Source organism: Macrobrachium rosenbergii, chromosome 31 (genome assembly GCF_040412425.1).
Source record: "Macrobrachium rosenbergii isolate ZJJX-2024 chromosome 31, ASM4041242v1, whole genome shotgun sequence".
Classification (NCBI taxonomy): domain Eukaryota; kingdom Metazoa; phylum Arthropoda; class Malacostraca; order Decapoda; family Palaemonidae; genus Macrobrachium; species Macrobrachium rosenbergii.
The window spans coordinates 6,013,273-6,030,772 of record NC_089771.1 but is presented as its reverse complement, the minus strand read 5'-3'; the positions used below and the strand labels follow the sequence as shown (position 1 = coordinate 6,030,772).

The window sequence follows — 17,500 nt, the reverse complement described above, 5'->3', positions numbered from 1 at the left end:
TCCTTTTACTGTACCTCCGTTCATATTCTCGATCTTCCATCATACTTTCCCCAACCCTCTCCTGACAATGATTATTGATTTATAGAGCAACTGCTTTGAGGTTTTCCTCCTGTTACACCTTTCAAACCTTTTTACTCTCAATTTCCTTTTCAGTGCTGAATGACCCCATAGGTCCCAGCGCTTAGCCTTTGGCCTATATTCTAAATTCTCTTCTATTCCGGTTGATTAATCGTTTAACTATAATGTTCATTGGCTTTCCTTCATTGGAAAGTGACTGATCACCTTCTGTGGTCAAGATAAGATTCACCCCAATGACATTTTCCTTCATAGTCGTAGTAATGGTGAAAACTTCAGTGAAGCCGACCGCAGGAAACCAGTTTACACTGGTTATCAAACTTCCCTTTTCCTGTGTCTCCTTATAAATTTAAAATGACGCTTTCTGCTTGCATTTGTCATCATGTATAAGAAATTGCACGTGTTCAGACTCTCGTTGTTATTCGTGACAAAATTGGGAAATTCTTTTTTTCAAAATCTTTGGCATGAATGTGAATTTCAAGAGGAAATTCGTTTTTAAAAATCGTAGGCATAAATGTGAATTTCTTTGGGAATTTATTCTTTTAAAATAATAGGCATAAAAGTTAATTTCTGTGTGAAATTCCTTTTTAATAATCGTAGGCGTAAATGTGAATTTCTTTGGGCAATTACTTTTTGAAAATCGTAGGCATAAATGTGAATTTCTGAGTGAAATTCTTTTTTTAAAAATCGTAGGCATAAATGTGAATTTCTTTGGGAGATTACTTTTTGAAAATCGTAGGCATAAATGTGAATTTCTGAGTGAAATTCTTTTCTTAAAAATCGTAGGCGTAAATGTGAATTTCTTATGGAAATTCTTTGTTAAAAATCATAGACATAAATGTGAATTTCTTTTGGAAATTCTTTTTTAATAATCGTAGTTATAAATGTGAATTTCTGTGGGAAAGTTTTTTCTAAAAAATATAGGCTTAAATGTGAATTTCTTTACAGAGGTAAGTGAACATTTTTGCATGGGCTGAAAGGACCCTCAGTAAGTAATAATGATGGTTTTGGGATTAAGTGGTTAACTAACGATAAATTCTTGAATGCAACGAGTGACAGCTTTGCAATTGTAGTTTTAAGTAATTTCAAAGCTGCTCTAGGATCGCTTATTGAAATTAGATTGGCCACTACAAAATAATTATTCTGTGGTTACAAGAAATTACGATAAATTCAAAACTTTATGCAGAACGTGAACTGCTATTTGCTGTTTATGTATGTATGTATGTATGTACTGTATGTATGTATGTATGTATGCATCTCTCATATAGTATCCTCTAAACAAAAAACTTAACAAATAAAATTGATACGAATTCTGAAGAAAATATGGTAATGATCGTTGCAACTGGCTGATTCTTGATTTGAAGAGCTACTGGCAGCCACTTGCAACTAGTTGCATAAACTACCAAGGGAAGGTCATTAAATCAATGCCGCTTCAATACAGCAAGTCATCAATTATGGTTTTCTTGGAATTGGTTTCCCCTCAGGGAACTGGGGTGAATTTGGAGTCGTGTGGTTTCCTTAAGTGTATGTTGTAAACACATTCACACACTTCATTCTTGTTAATAAATTCAGAATGTTCACACTTTTCTTATTGCTATTTCTTCAAATGAACGTATTTACAGAAGCCTGTGTTGTAAATGCACAGACACATTCGCACTCCTTACTTGTAAATAAAATCAGAAACTTCAAATTTTTTTTTATTGCCATTTCTTGAAATCAACTTCCTCAAGCCTCTGTTGTAAATGCAAAGATGCATTCACACTCTTTGCTTGTCAGTAAATTCAGAAACTTGAAGCCCTTTTGTTGCTGTTTCTTGAAATCAGCTTATTTACAGAGCACCCTTAAGACCTACTGAGTTAAGGTTAAAAGACATTCAGGTTTGCATTTGCCTCGTAATTCAGGTGGAACAGGTCCTTCTTTCTTCTCCTCATCCCTAGACTACACAAAGGAATATCCTTTTTAATCTTTCACTTCACATGTTGCTTTCTTACTGGCCGTGTCCTCGACACAGGCGTCTTTCAGCCAGTACAGTTTCACTGTCCTCTGTCCCCAGCCGGGAAGAGCCCATCAGAAAATTCCTCTTGTCAACGTTCCTGCTGCGTCATTCTCTATGTAGCGAAGGTGACCTGTGCTTTATCTTCCCATTTGCCAACTATTTTTATGTATGACATCGACAGATACAGACGCGCTTGCGTACTTGGGTTCATACCAGTTCTCCAGTCTCGTTCATGGCTGCCAGGGGCATGGGTATGCATTTCTGAATGTTTGTTTGCACACGAAACTTGGTTGATATAGTGAGTTTCCTGCCTGCATCCAAGAATTATTGGCAGAATATACTGAGAAAGTTTTGCCTATTGTAACTTAGAGACTGTTGATATATCATGGTAATCCGTAGTTCTCATTCTTTCCAAGTCTCCTTGAATTGTAAGTTATTACATTCAATTACCCGTGGGGCTTTCTCCCAATTCCACCTGTAAATCCTTGTACTTCATCTCCTTGACTTTCTGAAACTGTTTCCCCCTCTTTCCTCACTGTCTTATGGGCTGAACTGTTGAAAAAGTGCCCCAGCGCTTGGTCTGACAGCCTAAATTTCATAAATCATTATTTGTACTTTCCCCGTAGGCTTTCCTCCTGTTACACCTTTCAAAACCTTTTTACTGTGAATTTTCGTTTCAGCGCAGAATGAAGAGAGTCCACTGAACTCTTGTTGTGTCAGTTCTGTCAGTTCCTCGTGGCTCTTCCGCAGGCCCTCTTTGTGCAGCTATGGAAGAAATTATGCTGTGTCATTCTACCTGGGGTCTGCAGTCCATACTGATGAACCTTATGGTTACCTGTGCTGAGTCAGCGGGTTCTGGCTTCACCTTATCCCTACGCCATGTCACACCAGTATTATTATTATTATTATTATTATGTGTTATTATTATTATTATTATTATTATTATTATTGGTGAAGAAATTCACAGTGGTACACCACTTCATTTTCTCATAAAAACGAGAGAGAGAGAGAGAGAGAGAGAGAATGAGAAGAGAGAGAGAGAGAGAGGAGAGAGAGAGAGAGAGAGAGATAAGAAACATATACCAATAAGCGAACATATCAGTGTGAGGTGTACTCATGCTACTCATTGCATTTTTATAGGCCCAGCAGAGAGAGAGAGAGAGAGAGAGAGAGAGAGAGGAGAGAGAGGGAGAGAGAGAGAGAACACTTTCCGGAAGAGTGTGTTTTAAGTCAAATAACTGGTTAAACGAGTATTGCTGCACAGCAAGTTGCAAACACACACACATTGATTTTTGTTTGATAATCAAGGGCCGAGTATCTTTTACCAAAAATAATTATCCATATATTAATTTATTAATTCATTTTCCTTTTTTTTTTAGTGAGATCTCGTCTTTCTGCTTTTCCCTTTACTGTACCTCCTCTTACTTCTTCCCAAAGAACACCTTCATATTCTTTGGAAGCTCAAGAATTTCAAGTCAGTGGCCCCCCCCCGGTGGGCTAGTTCCATATGAATAGGTTTCATCTTCTGAATAATAATAATAATAATAATAATAATAATAATAATAATAATAATAATAATAATAATAATAATAATAATAATCTTTGGAAGCTTGAATTCCTAGTCAATGGCCCCTTTGGTGGGTTTGTTCCATGTGACTAAGGTTCATATTCTGAATAATAATAATAATAATAATAATAATAATAATATAATTTGGCAGCAGACCCTCTTTTAAACAGGTTCTATTGAATATTATTGCTGCTTCAGCTGCATTTATTTTATAGAAGACTTTTTCTATTTTCCTTATTGCGGACTTCTCTTCATTGGAGGTGCGTGCTAACAGCTCGCCTATATTTGTCATTTCATGGGGGAAAGTAAAAAATCTGGATTCTGCTTCTTTATATATTCTATACAGTTAGAACATTATGACATATAGTTGCTAAACAATTGTTGCCGCGACGTTTCGACAGACTCTTCTGTCATTCTCCAGCGGGAGCTAGTAGAGGACTGGCAGATTGCAGTTGTTGTTGTTGTTGTATTTTATTAAGCCAACTCTTGTGTTGGCACGGGCCTTTCCCTTGTTTGGCCCGTAGGGGCAGATTGCATAGGTCCTTCTGAATTTATACACGGGCTTCAGCGGGGGGTCATGGACGGCGAATTTTGATTGGTTGCAGTCGGCGAACTTCAAGCCAAATTTCTGCGGCGAGGCTCGATCCTGACAGATCTTCGCAACCTGGGAATATCACTCATTCCAGCGTTCCCATTGGCCTGCCGTTGCGTGATGTCATGCCGACTGACATCATCGGTAGTGTGGCTGCTGTTGGGCGGAGGATGAATGATGTCATTATTTACTCTTTCTGTCGTAGTCGGGGGGTTGTCTCGAAGGGCGCCTCGCTCATCAGGGGCGTCTCCATTCTCAGGGTTGTCATTTTCAGGTATTCGTTGGATTTGGTGGGTGTTCGGCATTACTCTTCTCGAATTCGTGGGTAGGAGCAATGCCTCCTGCGTCGTACTCATTGTGGGTTTTCTCTCGGCAATGAGGAGCGCCTCCAGCAGGCGCAGACGTCGAGGGTCGGCGGCTCTCCCAATTATACTTATATTTTGTATAATACTGTCGCGGGAGATGGAAATATTGTGGGTAGCACGGGCGTTGTTCATGATGGCACCCTCCTGGGCGTGGCAGGAGATCCTTGAAATAGAAGAAATCTTCTATAAAATAAATGCAGCTGAAGCAGCAATAATAATAATAATAATAATAATAATAATAATAATATTATTATTATATTATTATTATTATTATTATTATTATTATTATTATTATATTATTATATTATTATTATTATTATTATTATTATTATTATTATTATTATTCTTTGAAAGCTTGAATTTCAAGTCAGTGGCCCCTTTTGTGGGCTTGTTCCATATGAATAAGGTTCATATTCCGAGTAATAATAATAATAATAATAATAATAATAATAATAATAATAATAATAATAATCTTTGGAAGCTTGAATTCCAAGTCAGTGGCCCCTTTGGTAGCTTGTTCCACGTGAATAGGGTTCATCTTCTGAATAATAATAATAATAATAATAATAATAATAATAATAATAATAATAATAATAATAATAATAATAATGGAAAGAAAACCCACAAGATTCTTGGGTATAACTTGTTAAATGACGGCACGGGGAGAAGAAGTTCCAGAAGATTGCTGGGCCTTGAACCAGCCTGACTACCTTCACATCTCTTGAAAAAGGGTCACAGTTAGGACGTGAAAGTGCTCGAGATCAAAGTAATATGTAAATATTTATCAGAAAACAAGTTATACACAAGAATCTTTTGGGTTTCTCTTTCCATCTTCAGAAGAAAACTGAAAGAAGTTTTTTGTTTAATTGTGGTTTCTTATTTAGAGTATTCGCGTTTTTTTTAATTTTAGCATTTTTTTCAACATTATCTTCTATTTTCAAAGATTCTAGAAATTTTCAAAGAATTGTTTTTAACATTTTTTTTAACAAAATAATATCTTATCTCAGCCGAAAAACAGACCGTGTCCGAAACCGTGTCCGAAACCGTGTCCAAAGAAGGGTCTGTGGTGGTGATGGTGATGACCCAACCCGTGTCCGAATCCTTGCGGGCTTAGGTCTGCTTCGGGTCTGGGCAGGGTCACTGGGGCTGGACCGGGGAAGCCCAGGGCCACTCCCAAAATAAGGCTTAGGACAAAGGCTACGAGTACCTGAAATATGCAAGGCTTTGTTTATGTCAGTGTGGACGTCGCGCATGCGCACATTCGCGCAGGTACTTCTTGCCCTTGCGTACATAAACAAATCTCTCTCTCTCTCTCTCTCTCTCTCTCTCTCTCTCTCTCTCTCTCTCGGCTGCCCTGTTCATCATTTTGTGGGGACAGTTTCACGAAATTTTCCTTATTTCTTTTACGGATACATGTTGTCATTCTCTCTCTCTCTCTCTCTCTCTCTCTCTCTCTCTCTCTCTCTCTCTCTCTCTCTCTCTCTCTCTCTCTCCGGGTGATCGAGAAAGCAGAGAAAACTTACCAATTTCATAGTGTCATATCGATCTACCTGTACTTTTCAAAAAAAAAAATAGAAAATCTCGTTCCAGTGAGGACAGTTTCGCTTCTGGCAAACTGAAGGAAAGGTTGTATCTGGAGAGGTCATTTATAGGCAAACTTGAAGCGCATGGGTACGTAATACATCGCGGATCTCGTCTTGAGGGTATACTAGCGAGTATACAAATGGTGGTAACCAGTTGCAAAAAAAAAAAAAAAAAAAAAAAAAAACGTGAATTTCGTCCATAGGTTTGTTCAAGACCGGAAGAACGTGGCCGCTTAACTTGTCGATCATACTAAATCATGTTCTCTGGTATTCTCCTTGATAAATCCTTTTTAGAGGGGGTAATGAGGGAAAGAGTAGCTTGAAAAATGATTAAGCTGTAACGCAGAACACTCACTGAGTTGCGACACATTCAGTTCTCTCGTTGTTTTCATCATTTTTCCTGCTGGGGAAGACCAGCGCGGTAAACAGCATCTCACCTTGTGGAATTCCCGGAGCTTTCCAGTCTGCAGATCCTGTAGATTTGCTTCTGGAAGGTGGGAAGAAGGCACTGGGTAGTGGGAGGGAGAGGATGGAAGGGGAGAGGAGGGGGGGAGGGAGGGGAGGAAGGGAAGGAGAGAGATAATAAACATCACAACAATAGCCTCTAGGGCAATTTTCTTTTTGCAGGTAACGTGACTTGTGCTGTGGGTTTTTCCAAGGCTTTTGAGTGTTCAGTTTCCTAAATGGTCACGTTTTTCTTTGTTTTGTAATATGCGCACACCTTACATTTATGTACATAACTGCACGCAGATATAGGGATGCTTTGTAAGCTTCAAGAGTCTAAAGTATTTACATCAGTGATTCTCAAACTGGGTGCCGTGGCACCCTGGGGTGCCACAGACAGTGCCTAGGGGTGCCGCAAGATCGTCATGAATATTGTCTTGGCTAGATCATCTCAATGAACATTTGTAAAAAAAAAAAAAAAATTGCAGAAGTCTTCATATAATTATTATCAGTGTGATATATATATATATATATATATATATATATATATATATATATATATATATATATATATATATATTTTTATGTATATATATAGTATGGATAATAATTTTATTTATTAAATAACAAGTTAATTCATGCGATTTGGTGGGATGGAGAAGAAGGGTGCCACGGTAATATTACAGTAGTTAGGTGCCATCACTAAAAAAGATTGCGAACCACTGATTTGCATAATCATGCATATGTGTGCCCATGAGGAATATGTGTATATATGTGTAAGGAGAAACAGAGACTTTTAATTTCAGTTGGGGGGTGGGTTAATTCTGGGGAATTGTACTACTGGTCAGTTAAGGCAACTGTGAAAGAGGTGGAGTATATATGTGCTCTCAGCACCCAGTTTTTGAAATTTATGTATATGAGCCTCGATGTTAGCAAATGAAGGCAGCACTAAATCAGTCTGGAGAAGCCTGGATTAACATTCATTCCCTAAGCTGTTTTGGATGTAACTAAATACATCTATAAGGGGATTATAATGACCTGGGTTTTTACTGTGAGATATTGTTTGTCATGTGGAAAATGCATGGATTCAAAGTATAATAATTTGTTCAATTGAATGTACATTTTTCATTAAGCTTATAGAGAAGATTGGAGACTGGCCTGATATTGCTACAGTCTACATCTATACAAACTCTATAGGGACAGGCATAATTTTACAATATTCCATCTTCTAAGTTATTCCCCGTAGGGGATGTAGAGCCAATCAATGCACCTCACATGGTGCACTGTAGGCATTACTTAAGTTCTTTGCAACGTCCCTTCGGCCCTTAGCTGCAACCCCTTTCATTCCTTTTACTGTACCTTTGTTCAGCTTCTCTTTCTTCCATCATACTTTCTGTCTTACTTTCCAACTGCGAGGTTTTCCTCCAGTTACACCTTTAAATCCTTTTTGCTTTCAGTTTCCTTTTCAGCGCTGAATGACCCCGTAGGTCCCAGTGCTTTGCCTTGGGCTGAGATTTTATATTCCATTCCATTCCACAATGAAATGGAACAAGGTTAAGAGTAAGCAGCCCTGGGAATCTAGCAGAACAATGAGAGAAAACCACCTGGATTCCCAAGTGTCTAAGTGTAGTTTAAAATGATGTTTGTTCATGAGACTTACCTGCCAGATATATATATAGCTGTATTCTCCGAAGTCCGACAGAATTTCAAAACTCGCGGCACACGCAGTGGCCGGGCAGGTGGTTAGTACCCATTCCCGCCGCTGGGAGGCGGGTATCAGGAACCATTCCCATTTTCTATTCAGATTTTCTCTGTCGCCGGACTGTCAACACCTGTTGTCAGTTCCTCCGCCATTTGGATTTCGAAATTTGTTGTCACTTAAGTATTTTGGTTGTTTTTGGTATTCGACTGGATCTGTGACTTGGCATACGCTCTTTGTGGACCGTTTTTGATTTTGCTTTTGACTTTTCTTATAATTAAGATGTCTTACCTCTAGCTATTGAGTCTGTAGCTTGGGTGAATGTAAGGTGAGGCTATCGAAGACTTTGATAGTTCCTCACTCTTTATGTATGATATGTAAGGGTGTTCAGTGCTCTATGATAATCGGTAATGAATGTGTGGGATTGTCTGAGGTGAGTGGAAGAAATATGAAGCCTATATGCTTAAATTGGAGCGTGATAGGCTGAGGAAATCTTCCTCCTAGAGTGCATCCTTAGATGGACAGTCAGGTTTTCTCCTACTAGTAACCCTGTAGTAATTTTTAGTACTAACCCTGTAGTTTGTTGCTGCAGAAGGTAATTCCCTGGCTCTCGTGTGGAGTAAATGCGTGCTCTTGAAACTAAAGTGAATGCAATTCAAACGCATAGTGTTAGTGCTAGTGCCCCTAGTGTTGTGGAGGGGCGTCAGATCGGCCCTATAATGCCTCTAGGCCTGGACCTCTGTCGAACTCCCAGGACCAGGGAGGGGGCATGTCGAAAAGCAGCATGAGGGTTACGGGGCTTCCACCGATCTGGCGTCCCTTCGGCAGGTCCCTGATGACGCTACCCAGGCTGCCAGGGATCGTGCTCAGGCACGCATCCTGAAGGATTGCTTCTCGTCCTCCGACACGTCCTCCCCGCCTCGGGGTTGGAGCTCTCGGTTGGACTCTCGCCCTCTTAAGAGAAGCTTAGAGGAGAGGACGCTTCACGTCCTCTTCCTCTAGACGTTTGTACTCTTCCCCGAAAGTTGCGTGGATATTCCTCTGCAGAAGAGAATAAAGTGTTTTTCGAATGATCACGCTACTCGACCCCCCTGTCGCGCTAAGGCAAGGGCTAGAGCTTCTTCCCTGTGGAAGGAAGTATACGTCTCTCGCCCCTTTCCTTCTCTCAGGTTCAGCCCTTCTCCCGAGAGAGTGGCTTCTCCAACGCGTAAGATTTTGTTGGGTTTGCAACAACAGCTGGATGCTCTCATGAACCTTTCAAGAGTCGAATCTGCCTGTTAAGAGGTACAGACTTTCACCTTCGTCTCCTGCTTCGGGAACGATACAGAGCGTCTGTCGTCTAGAGAGTGTTTAGTGGCTTCCTATTCGTCTTCCCGAGTTGAGGTGTTGGCCTTTTCTCTTGTCTCGCGCCAGGAGCGCGTCTTGCTCTTCGTGCGCTTCTCACGCTTCACGCGCGCTCACCTTGGCGCCGGGCGCGCCAGCCATGACGCCGCGCGCCACGCTGTAACTCTCTTCTAGTACTTGCCACGGAGCCTCTCGCGTCACGCCATGACGCCCGCGCTACCGGCCGCCGTATAGCTTCAAGTCTTGTGTTGACGCCGCTCCAGTTGTTCATCATGTCGCACAACTACCCGCTTCAACATCTGATGTCCTTCTTAATTTAGCCAGTACTTGCTTCGGCAGTACATATACTGAAATTGGAACGATACAGAGAAGATTAGCATGGCTCCTGCGCAAGGATGACAAGCTAATCGTGAAGCGTTCCACATTTTTATGTTTACTATACGTACTCTAGTTGACGACTTCTTCGTTCGCGGGGAGTTCCGGCTTACGTGTCGGCGAATCGAACTACTTTCACCACTCACTCAAGACCCGCCAGCTGCGGAAGAACATCCTCTTTCGTCACAGCCTTTGTATGAAGAAGAAACTTCTTTCGTCTTCTTCTTCCTCTGATTATCAGACTCTGGCTTTTTCTGAAGGATCTGTTTCCTGAGACTTTTCAACCTTCGGCTCCTCTCTCTCCACCTTCGCAGTTGTCTTTGTCTTAAGGGGCGTTTGACGAAAAAATCGAAATCAAATTTTCTGGGATATTTTATATATGGCATCATACATATCCTGACTATCTTCTCAGAAAGTTTTATTTAAAAGTTCGCCACAGTTAGGAGTTATAAACAAAACAGTAACCCTATCATAGTCAAATTACATTTTTCATATAATGTAATGATATTGTCAGTATATCGGTGGTAATTTCCTTTTAGCTATGAAATAATATCTAATGCGATCTATGGCAACCCTGTGGACATAGTACGCATCAGCGAAAGACAGGAATGCCGCAGGGGCAGTCAGTGGCAGTCAGTCAGTAGCAGCTCAGAGCTTGACTAAGTAAAGCGTCGCTGCCCAACCTGAGCCGTGTTTTGACACTCGCTTCATTTAGCTTCATTTAGCGAAGTTATATTACTTTGCAGGTCTATTTTTGGCTTTTCATTATGTCATAAAAACATCAAACTGTGTAACGGCAAGCAAATAAATACACAGAGAAGCAAAAAATATCGTTTTTCTCAAAACTAAAGTTATCGACATTCAAACTGCATCTCCTTCATAACGATTGCACCGATCTCAATGATACAAAAAGTAAACGAAAGCTAAATATTTGCCTAACAAAGGGGGCTTCCATGGGAAGCAACACGAGACCCGCACCACGAGAGAGTTTTTCCCGAAGGAATGTCACTTCAAGAGAGGTAGCAAGTGACTCCTTTCATCTCCAGACTCCTTTGCAACCAGGCTTCATTTTGCACAAGCCTGGAAAGAGTGAGGGGCAGACGTTTGGTCCCTCCTACTGTTAGAGAGAGAGGTTACTTGATTCCCTTCCTGTCTCCTCCTCCTTTGTTTTTTGTTTCCCAACTGCCTTCCTGTCAAACAGAAAATTGTTTGACCTGCTCGAACAGATGTTCGAGCGGAGAGCAGTGGAACAGGTCTTGGACTCGGTGTTCCCCGGGATTTTACTACAGATTGTTTCTAGTCCCAAAACTTTCAGTAGGCTGGAGACCCGTCTTGGACGTCAACAGGTCGAACAACTTGGTCCGGAAGGAAAAGTTCAAGATGGAGACCTCGCAGTCAATACTAGGGCCCCTTCATCCCGGGGATTGGATGGTATCTTTGGATCTCAAGATACTTATCTTCACGCCCAATTCATCCACGTTCGATGAAGTATCTCAGGTTGTCTTGGGGGACTAGACGTACCAGTTCAGGGCTCTCTGCTTTGGACTCTGCACAACGGCCATACCACGTTGAAAACACCGCTTCTCGTCCGATCAGCGAAGTTAAGCAACGTTGGGTCTGGTCAGTACTTGGATGGTGACCGCCTGGGAACACCAGATGCTGTTGGCGTCACATTTTGCTCGAGGGTGTTTACGTCTCATGAAAAACATTGCGATGCAGTTGCACCTGTCGCACGTCAGGATCTCACTCTACTTGGACGACTGGTTGATTCGGCGTCATCGAGCGAAGGTATCTGGAGGACCTTCAGTTGACTCTGCAACTCGTGAAGCCCCTGGGACTTCTGGTCTGTGGAGAAGTCGCAGCTGATCCCCTCACTGTCCATTGTGTCTGGGAATTCAGATCTATTCAGCGGCTTTTATAAGCGTCTCCGTCGCAAGAACGGCAACTTCGATGTCACGTAAAAGTCTCGGCCTTCTTGGAAAGGAAACATGCTAGGTGAAGGAAGGAATGAGTCTGCTGGGACCATTTCCTCGCTGGAGAAGTTTGTTTTCTGGGAGTCTGCATCTCAGGCCTCTTCAGTTCTTTTTGTTGGAGAACTGGCAAAAGCAAGGAAGACTTGAAAGAAGAATTGAGAATTCTTCCTTATATAAAGAGGATCTGTGGTGGTGGCTCGATCCAACGAAATTGCAGAAAGGATCTCCCTCAAGCTTCTGAACCCCAACCTAGTGTTGTTTTTCCGACGGGTCGTCAACAGGTTGGGGGCAACACTAGAGGAGAGGAAGTGTTAGGAACCGGAGAGAGGAACAGGTGTCCTGGCACATCGACTTCAAAGATTTGGCGGCTATCTTTTAGCTCGCCAATTCTTCGAGGTCCAAGTTTGCAATCGTGTAGTTCTAGCAAACTCGGACAATACTACTTGTTCCCTGTTCAGCCTTGCAAGAGATTATTCTTTGAGCCTATGCTCGCAACATTTCGATTCTCACAAGTTTTGTTGCAGGGGTCGAAAATGTTCGAAACAGACCTGCTCTGTTGGCGCCATCAACTCCTGCCGAAGGAATGGACCCTTCATCAGGAGGTTTGCCAAGATTTTTGGAAATTTTGGGGTCGCCATCTTGTGGATTTTTTCACGACCTCAAGAACAGCGAGGCTCCCTCTATAAAGCTCATCTGTACTCGACCCTGGGGCAGTTGCGATAGTTGCTCTTCCCTGGGATTGGACGGGAATAGATGTTTACGCCTTTTTCCCCGTTCTAAATTCTGGGAGAAGTCATACGCAAGTTCGTGGCCTCACAAGGGACGAGGATGACTCTCATCCCCACGTTTTGGCCTTCGAACCACTGGTTCTCGAGTTTCTCTTCTGGTTGGTAGACGTTCCGAGGACCCTTCCTATGAGAGCAGACCTGCTCATACAAACCCACTTCACGAGATATCTTTGAATCTCCCGCTCTGAACCTGACTGCTTTCAGACTATCGAAACTTGGTCCGGCGAAGGGGTTTTTCTGGCCAGGTGGCACGGGCCATCGCTAGAGCCAGAAGTTCTTCATCTAAAGGATATATCTAGCAAGTGAGCAACCTTCAAAGGTTGGTGTAGAAAGAAGGGCTTTTCCTCTTCCTCTATCACTGTGAGCCAGGTTGCGGATTTTCTCCTTTACTTTAGAGAAAAACTCGATATAGCAGTTCCGACTATCAAGTGTTATCGGAGCATGCTTTCGATTGTATTCAGACACAGAGGATTAGCTTTGTCTGACAATAAGGACCTCCACGATCTTACGAGCTCTTTCAAGACGTCCAAGGTTCCTCAGCTAATTCCCCTGCTTGGAACTTGGACGTAATGCTCAAGTTTTGATGTTTAGTCCTTTTGAGCCTCTCCACTCTGCATCTCTTAAGGATGTTACTCGAAAACGGCATTCCTCGCGGGCTCTGGCGGCGAGAGAGTGAGTGAAGTTCGAGGCCGTCATGTGGGCTTCAAGGAACACAATGCTGTCTATTCTTTAAGCCCTAAGTTCTTGGCTAAGAATGATAGGTCTTCTAACCCTTGGCCTAGACACTTTGAAATTAAAGGTTTAGCAGACCTTATTGGACAGGAACCTGAGGGAGTTCTATGTCCAGTTAGAGCTCTCAAGTACTACCTTAAAAGAACACAGGACACTCGTGGTCCCTTGAATATTTTATGGTGTTCTGTGAGGCAACCAGTTAAACCTATGTCGAAGAATGCACTGGCATTCTTCATTAGGGACGTCATTAAGGACGCACACTCTAGTTGTGACGACTCCAACTTCAAGTTGTTGAGTTAACGCTCACGAGGTGAGGGCAGTTGCTACCTCCATGGCGTTCAAGAAAAATATGGTACTCAGTGACATTCTTGGTGCCACATTTTGGCGAAGTCAATTCGGTGTTTGCCTCACACTCTTGGCAAGATGTTTAGGTAGCATACGAAAATTGCTTTTTCGCTGGGACCATACATTGCTGCTTCAGCAACCTTGGGGACAGGGGTAACTCTGATCCTATCCCCTTTTTAATTGTGTTTTTATGGTTGTTGGGTCGACTACTGGAGGCAGTCTTCCCAATCCTTTGCAAACTAACGCTTTAGGTGTTGGTTAGGTGGTTAGTAATGCTCTTTTGTCCTCTTTGTATGGTCTATGATCTAGTCACATTGTGGTCACGCCCCGTTGACAGATCATCTAGAAGTCGCCAGCTATATAGGTCACTACCTCGCTGGGGTCTCTAGTAAAGCAGAAGCAGACTAGAGTGACAGTAACCACTCAGTCAGCTATGCTATCAGATAAGGAACCAAAATAATTTACCAATAATTGGTTTTTCCTAATTCTTGGCTGTCTCTACCCCCTCCAAAGGTGGTATTCAGCTATATATATCTGGCAGGTAAGTCTCATGAACAAAATGATATTTTAATGATAAAATAAAGTTTGTTCATACTTACCTAACAGATATATATATTCATATTGCCCTCCCTCCTCCCCTCAGGAGTCAGTGGCGTTAGAAAATCTGAATAGAAAATGGGAATGGTTCTGATACCCGCCTCCCAGCGGCGGAATGGTACTAACCACCTGCCCGGCCACTGCGTGCCGCAGTTTTGAAATTCTGTCGGACTTCGGAGAATACAGCTATATATATATCTGCCAGGTAAGTATGAACAAACTTTATTTTATCATTAAAATATCATTTTTATGTAAAATATTAAACTGCCATATGTTGAGATTGTCAGCTTTCTTATCCCAGCAGGGGGTAGTCGCATCGGGCACCTCATGCGGCGTACTGTAGGTATTACAAAAGGGTGTTTGTAGTGTCCCTTTGGCCCCTAGCTTCAACCACTTTTTCTTACTTCCTTTCTTTAATCTTGCTGAACAACTTCTCCTAACTATTACTTCCTAGTCCATCTGTTCACCTGTTAGATTTTCTCCTAGTTCCATCTTAGAGCCTTGTACTTCGTCCCCTTTAGTCTCTGAATCTCTTGATCTTGCTGTCTAACCACTTAAACTCCCTCTTTTCACTGTCTTAAGCGCTGACTGGCTTGAAGTACCCTGCTGCGTGGTTTGACAGCCTAAATTTCATGAAATTGATCAACTTTCCCCTTTATGATGAGGTCTTATCTTCAGAACATGAAGCCACACCAGTGAGCTGGTGACTCATCCCATCTGGAATCAAGTCGACCATATATATTTCCCATTTTGTGGATATTATTTCCAATATACTATTTTGAGCTCCTGATATTTCTTGTTGGTATTTTGAAGAAGAGATTCAAAGGAATCCCAAAGGTCATTTTGCATTTTTCACAAACATGATCTTTTGTATAAAAATGTATACAAAACAAAGTTAATTTTTGGCTGGACCAGTAAATATTTTTTAAGATATAAATTAATTTTTATTATTGTAGATTTTTATTTTCTAATTCTGTCTTAGCCGAAAAATCCACCATGGTGGTGGTGGTGGTGATGGCCATGCCCAAATCCTCCGCCAAATCCCGGGCGAAATCCTCCTCCAAATCCAGGGCCAAATCCTCCACCAAATCCGTTGCCAAATCCTCCAAGACCTCCAAGACCTCCAAGACCTCCTAATCCTAATAATCCTCCCAATCCTCCCAATCCGAGGAATCTGTTTTGGGGATTGGCCTCAGGGCTGGCATCTGCATTGGGATTGGGCACTGCCACTGGCGTTGGGTCAGGGAAGGCCAGGGCCACAGCCACGAGCAGGCTGAGAGCAAGTCTTGCGATAACCTGGAACGAAGGAAATAGGATCTGTTTGAGCTGATGCCTGTTGAGAGAAGTGTAAAAAATATACTGAAGTGAAATAAAGAAATAGGATCTGTTTGAACTTTTAATTGAATAGTAATAGTTTCAAGTTTAAGTCCCAAGAATAGAATCCAGAGTTGTAACACCTTAAGCTAGTTTACCAAAATAAAGGAAATAGGATCTGATTGAGTTTTTTACCTGAGAAGACAGGTGAATGTACTGAAATGGAGATTAAAAGTCTTAAGTTTAAGTCTGGATAGAGTCCAGAGTCAAAACGCCCCAAGCCAGTTCACCAAAGCAAAGGAAATTGGATATGTTTGAGCATATATACCGAAATGCAAAATTCTAGGTCTTTGGGTTTAAGACCAAATAGAATTCAAGCCAGTTCAATACATAGGAGGTCGTACCATCAGTGCATGTGAGGTGCACTGTAGGCTTTACTAAAGGTTGTTTGCAGTGTCCCTTCCTTAGGCCCCAAGCTGCTTTACCCACTTTGTAGCCATTTATTTATGTCCATTCATGCTTTATTTCTTCCATCTTGTAGTTTCTGACACATAATCAGGCAAGAGTAATAAGTTCAACAATTCAGTGAATGAATTTCCTAGCCTGTTTTATGTTGGGCCTGTTGTTCCAGTACTCTAGCCTTAAACTGTTCGCTGAAAGTGTCCCAGTGTGGGTTTTATAGCCTAATCTCAGTGTTCTCAACCTTTTTTGGCCCATGCACCTTTGAAAGTGTCCCAGTGCGGGTTTTATAGCCTAATCTCAGTGGTTCTCAACCTTTTTTGGCCCATGCACCTTTGAAAGTGTCCCAGTGTGGGTTTTATAGCCTAAGCTTTGGTGGTTCTCAACCTTTTTTGGCCATGCACCCTTTGAAAGTGTCCCAGTGCCGGCTTTATAGCCTAAGCACACTGGTTCTCAACCTTTTTGCCCATGCACCCTTTCACCATATGTCAGAATGTCATTCCCCCCACTCTTCCAAAACTGTCTGCCTCAAAAGGTGCATTCCAAATAATATGCATATAATACTGTAAATCCTTGGTCACAATTCCTCCCCTGAAACTCTGAAATTCCCCCTGGTTGAGAACCACTGGCTTAATAAGTCAGCCAATCAAGCAAGTTCGAGGAAACAAAAGCCTTATTAGGCCATAGCTGTTGCCATCGCCAGAGTTTTTCTGTTGTGAATGTGGTAACGTGGGCCATCCTTTCGTTTCAGTTCTGGAGAAAGGATTTAAACCAGGAAGTACAAGGAAGGCAATGAAAATTTGAATATTGTGGCAGAGAGGGTAACAGACTAAACACTGAAACTTTGTAGAGATCTGACCGATAACTATGTCAGTCATAATATGTTGTTTACTTTGTAAAGTTGGTGTTCTCGTTCTGTGCACCCTGCCATGAAAATAGCTCATGACATCAAAATTGTTCTTGTCGTAATTAAGGGGTGACCTCAGTTTGATTTGGTCTCTGTATTCAGAATGACACAGCTTTCAAATCTGATTATATATTTTTCTCATTTGTATAAACTATCTTATGGCTGGTAAATTATGTACACCGTCATGATGGATACTTGATTATCAAATTCAGGACTTGAATGTGTTACAGTCTTTACTGTACAGTATACACACATTTATATCTGAATGATATGTATATATATATATATATATATATATATATATATATATATATATATATATATATATATATATATATATATATA

At 41.5% G+C, this 17,500-nt stretch overlaps 2 protein-coding genes, 1 long non-coding RNA gene and 2 other non-coding genes across 5 annotated transcripts in view; 3 read left to right on the top strand and 2 right to left on the bottom strand.

Annotated features, from left to right (window-relative positions):
* The window catches only part of LOC136855329 (uncharacterized), an 84,919-nt gene that overhangs the window by 26,169 nt on the left and 41,250 nt on the right, over positions 1–17,500 (top strand). The window lies entirely within an intron of this gene.
* On the bottom strand, positions 3,778–6,695 carry LOC136855224 (uncharacterized). Its single transcript, XM_067132129.1, has 2 exons — positions 5,616–6,695; positions 3,778–4,758 (listed from the first exon to the last, which is right to left on the bottom strand). Exons 1-2 carry the CDS (start codon positions 5,885–5,887, stop codon positions 4,254–4,256), a joined length of 777 nt encoding a protein of 258 aa, XP_066988230.1. The 5' UTR covers positions 5,888–6,695; the 3' UTR covers positions 3,778–4,253.
* On the top strand, positions 9,989–10,094 carry LOC136855542 (U6 spliceosomal RNA). Its single transcript, XR_010858061.1, has one exon. It is a non-coding gene; the product is annotated as a U6 spliceosomal RNA (small nuclear RNA).
* On the top strand, positions 11,591–11,708 carry LOC136855541 (5S ribosomal RNA). The gene has a single exon (XR_010858060.1). It is a non-coding gene; the product is annotated as a 5S ribosomal RNA (ribosomal RNA).
* LOC136855540 (uncharacterized) overlaps positions 15,301–17,500 on the bottom strand; it is a 14,498-nt gene continuing 12,298 nt past the window's right edge. Inside the window, exon 4 of the mRNA XM_067132661.1 lies at positions 15,301–15,771. Within this exon, the coding sequence (XP_066988762.1) occupies positions 15,454–15,771 (318 nt within the window). The 3' untranslated portion in view covers positions 15,301–15,453. The remainder of the gene's footprint in view (positions 15,772–17,500) is intronic.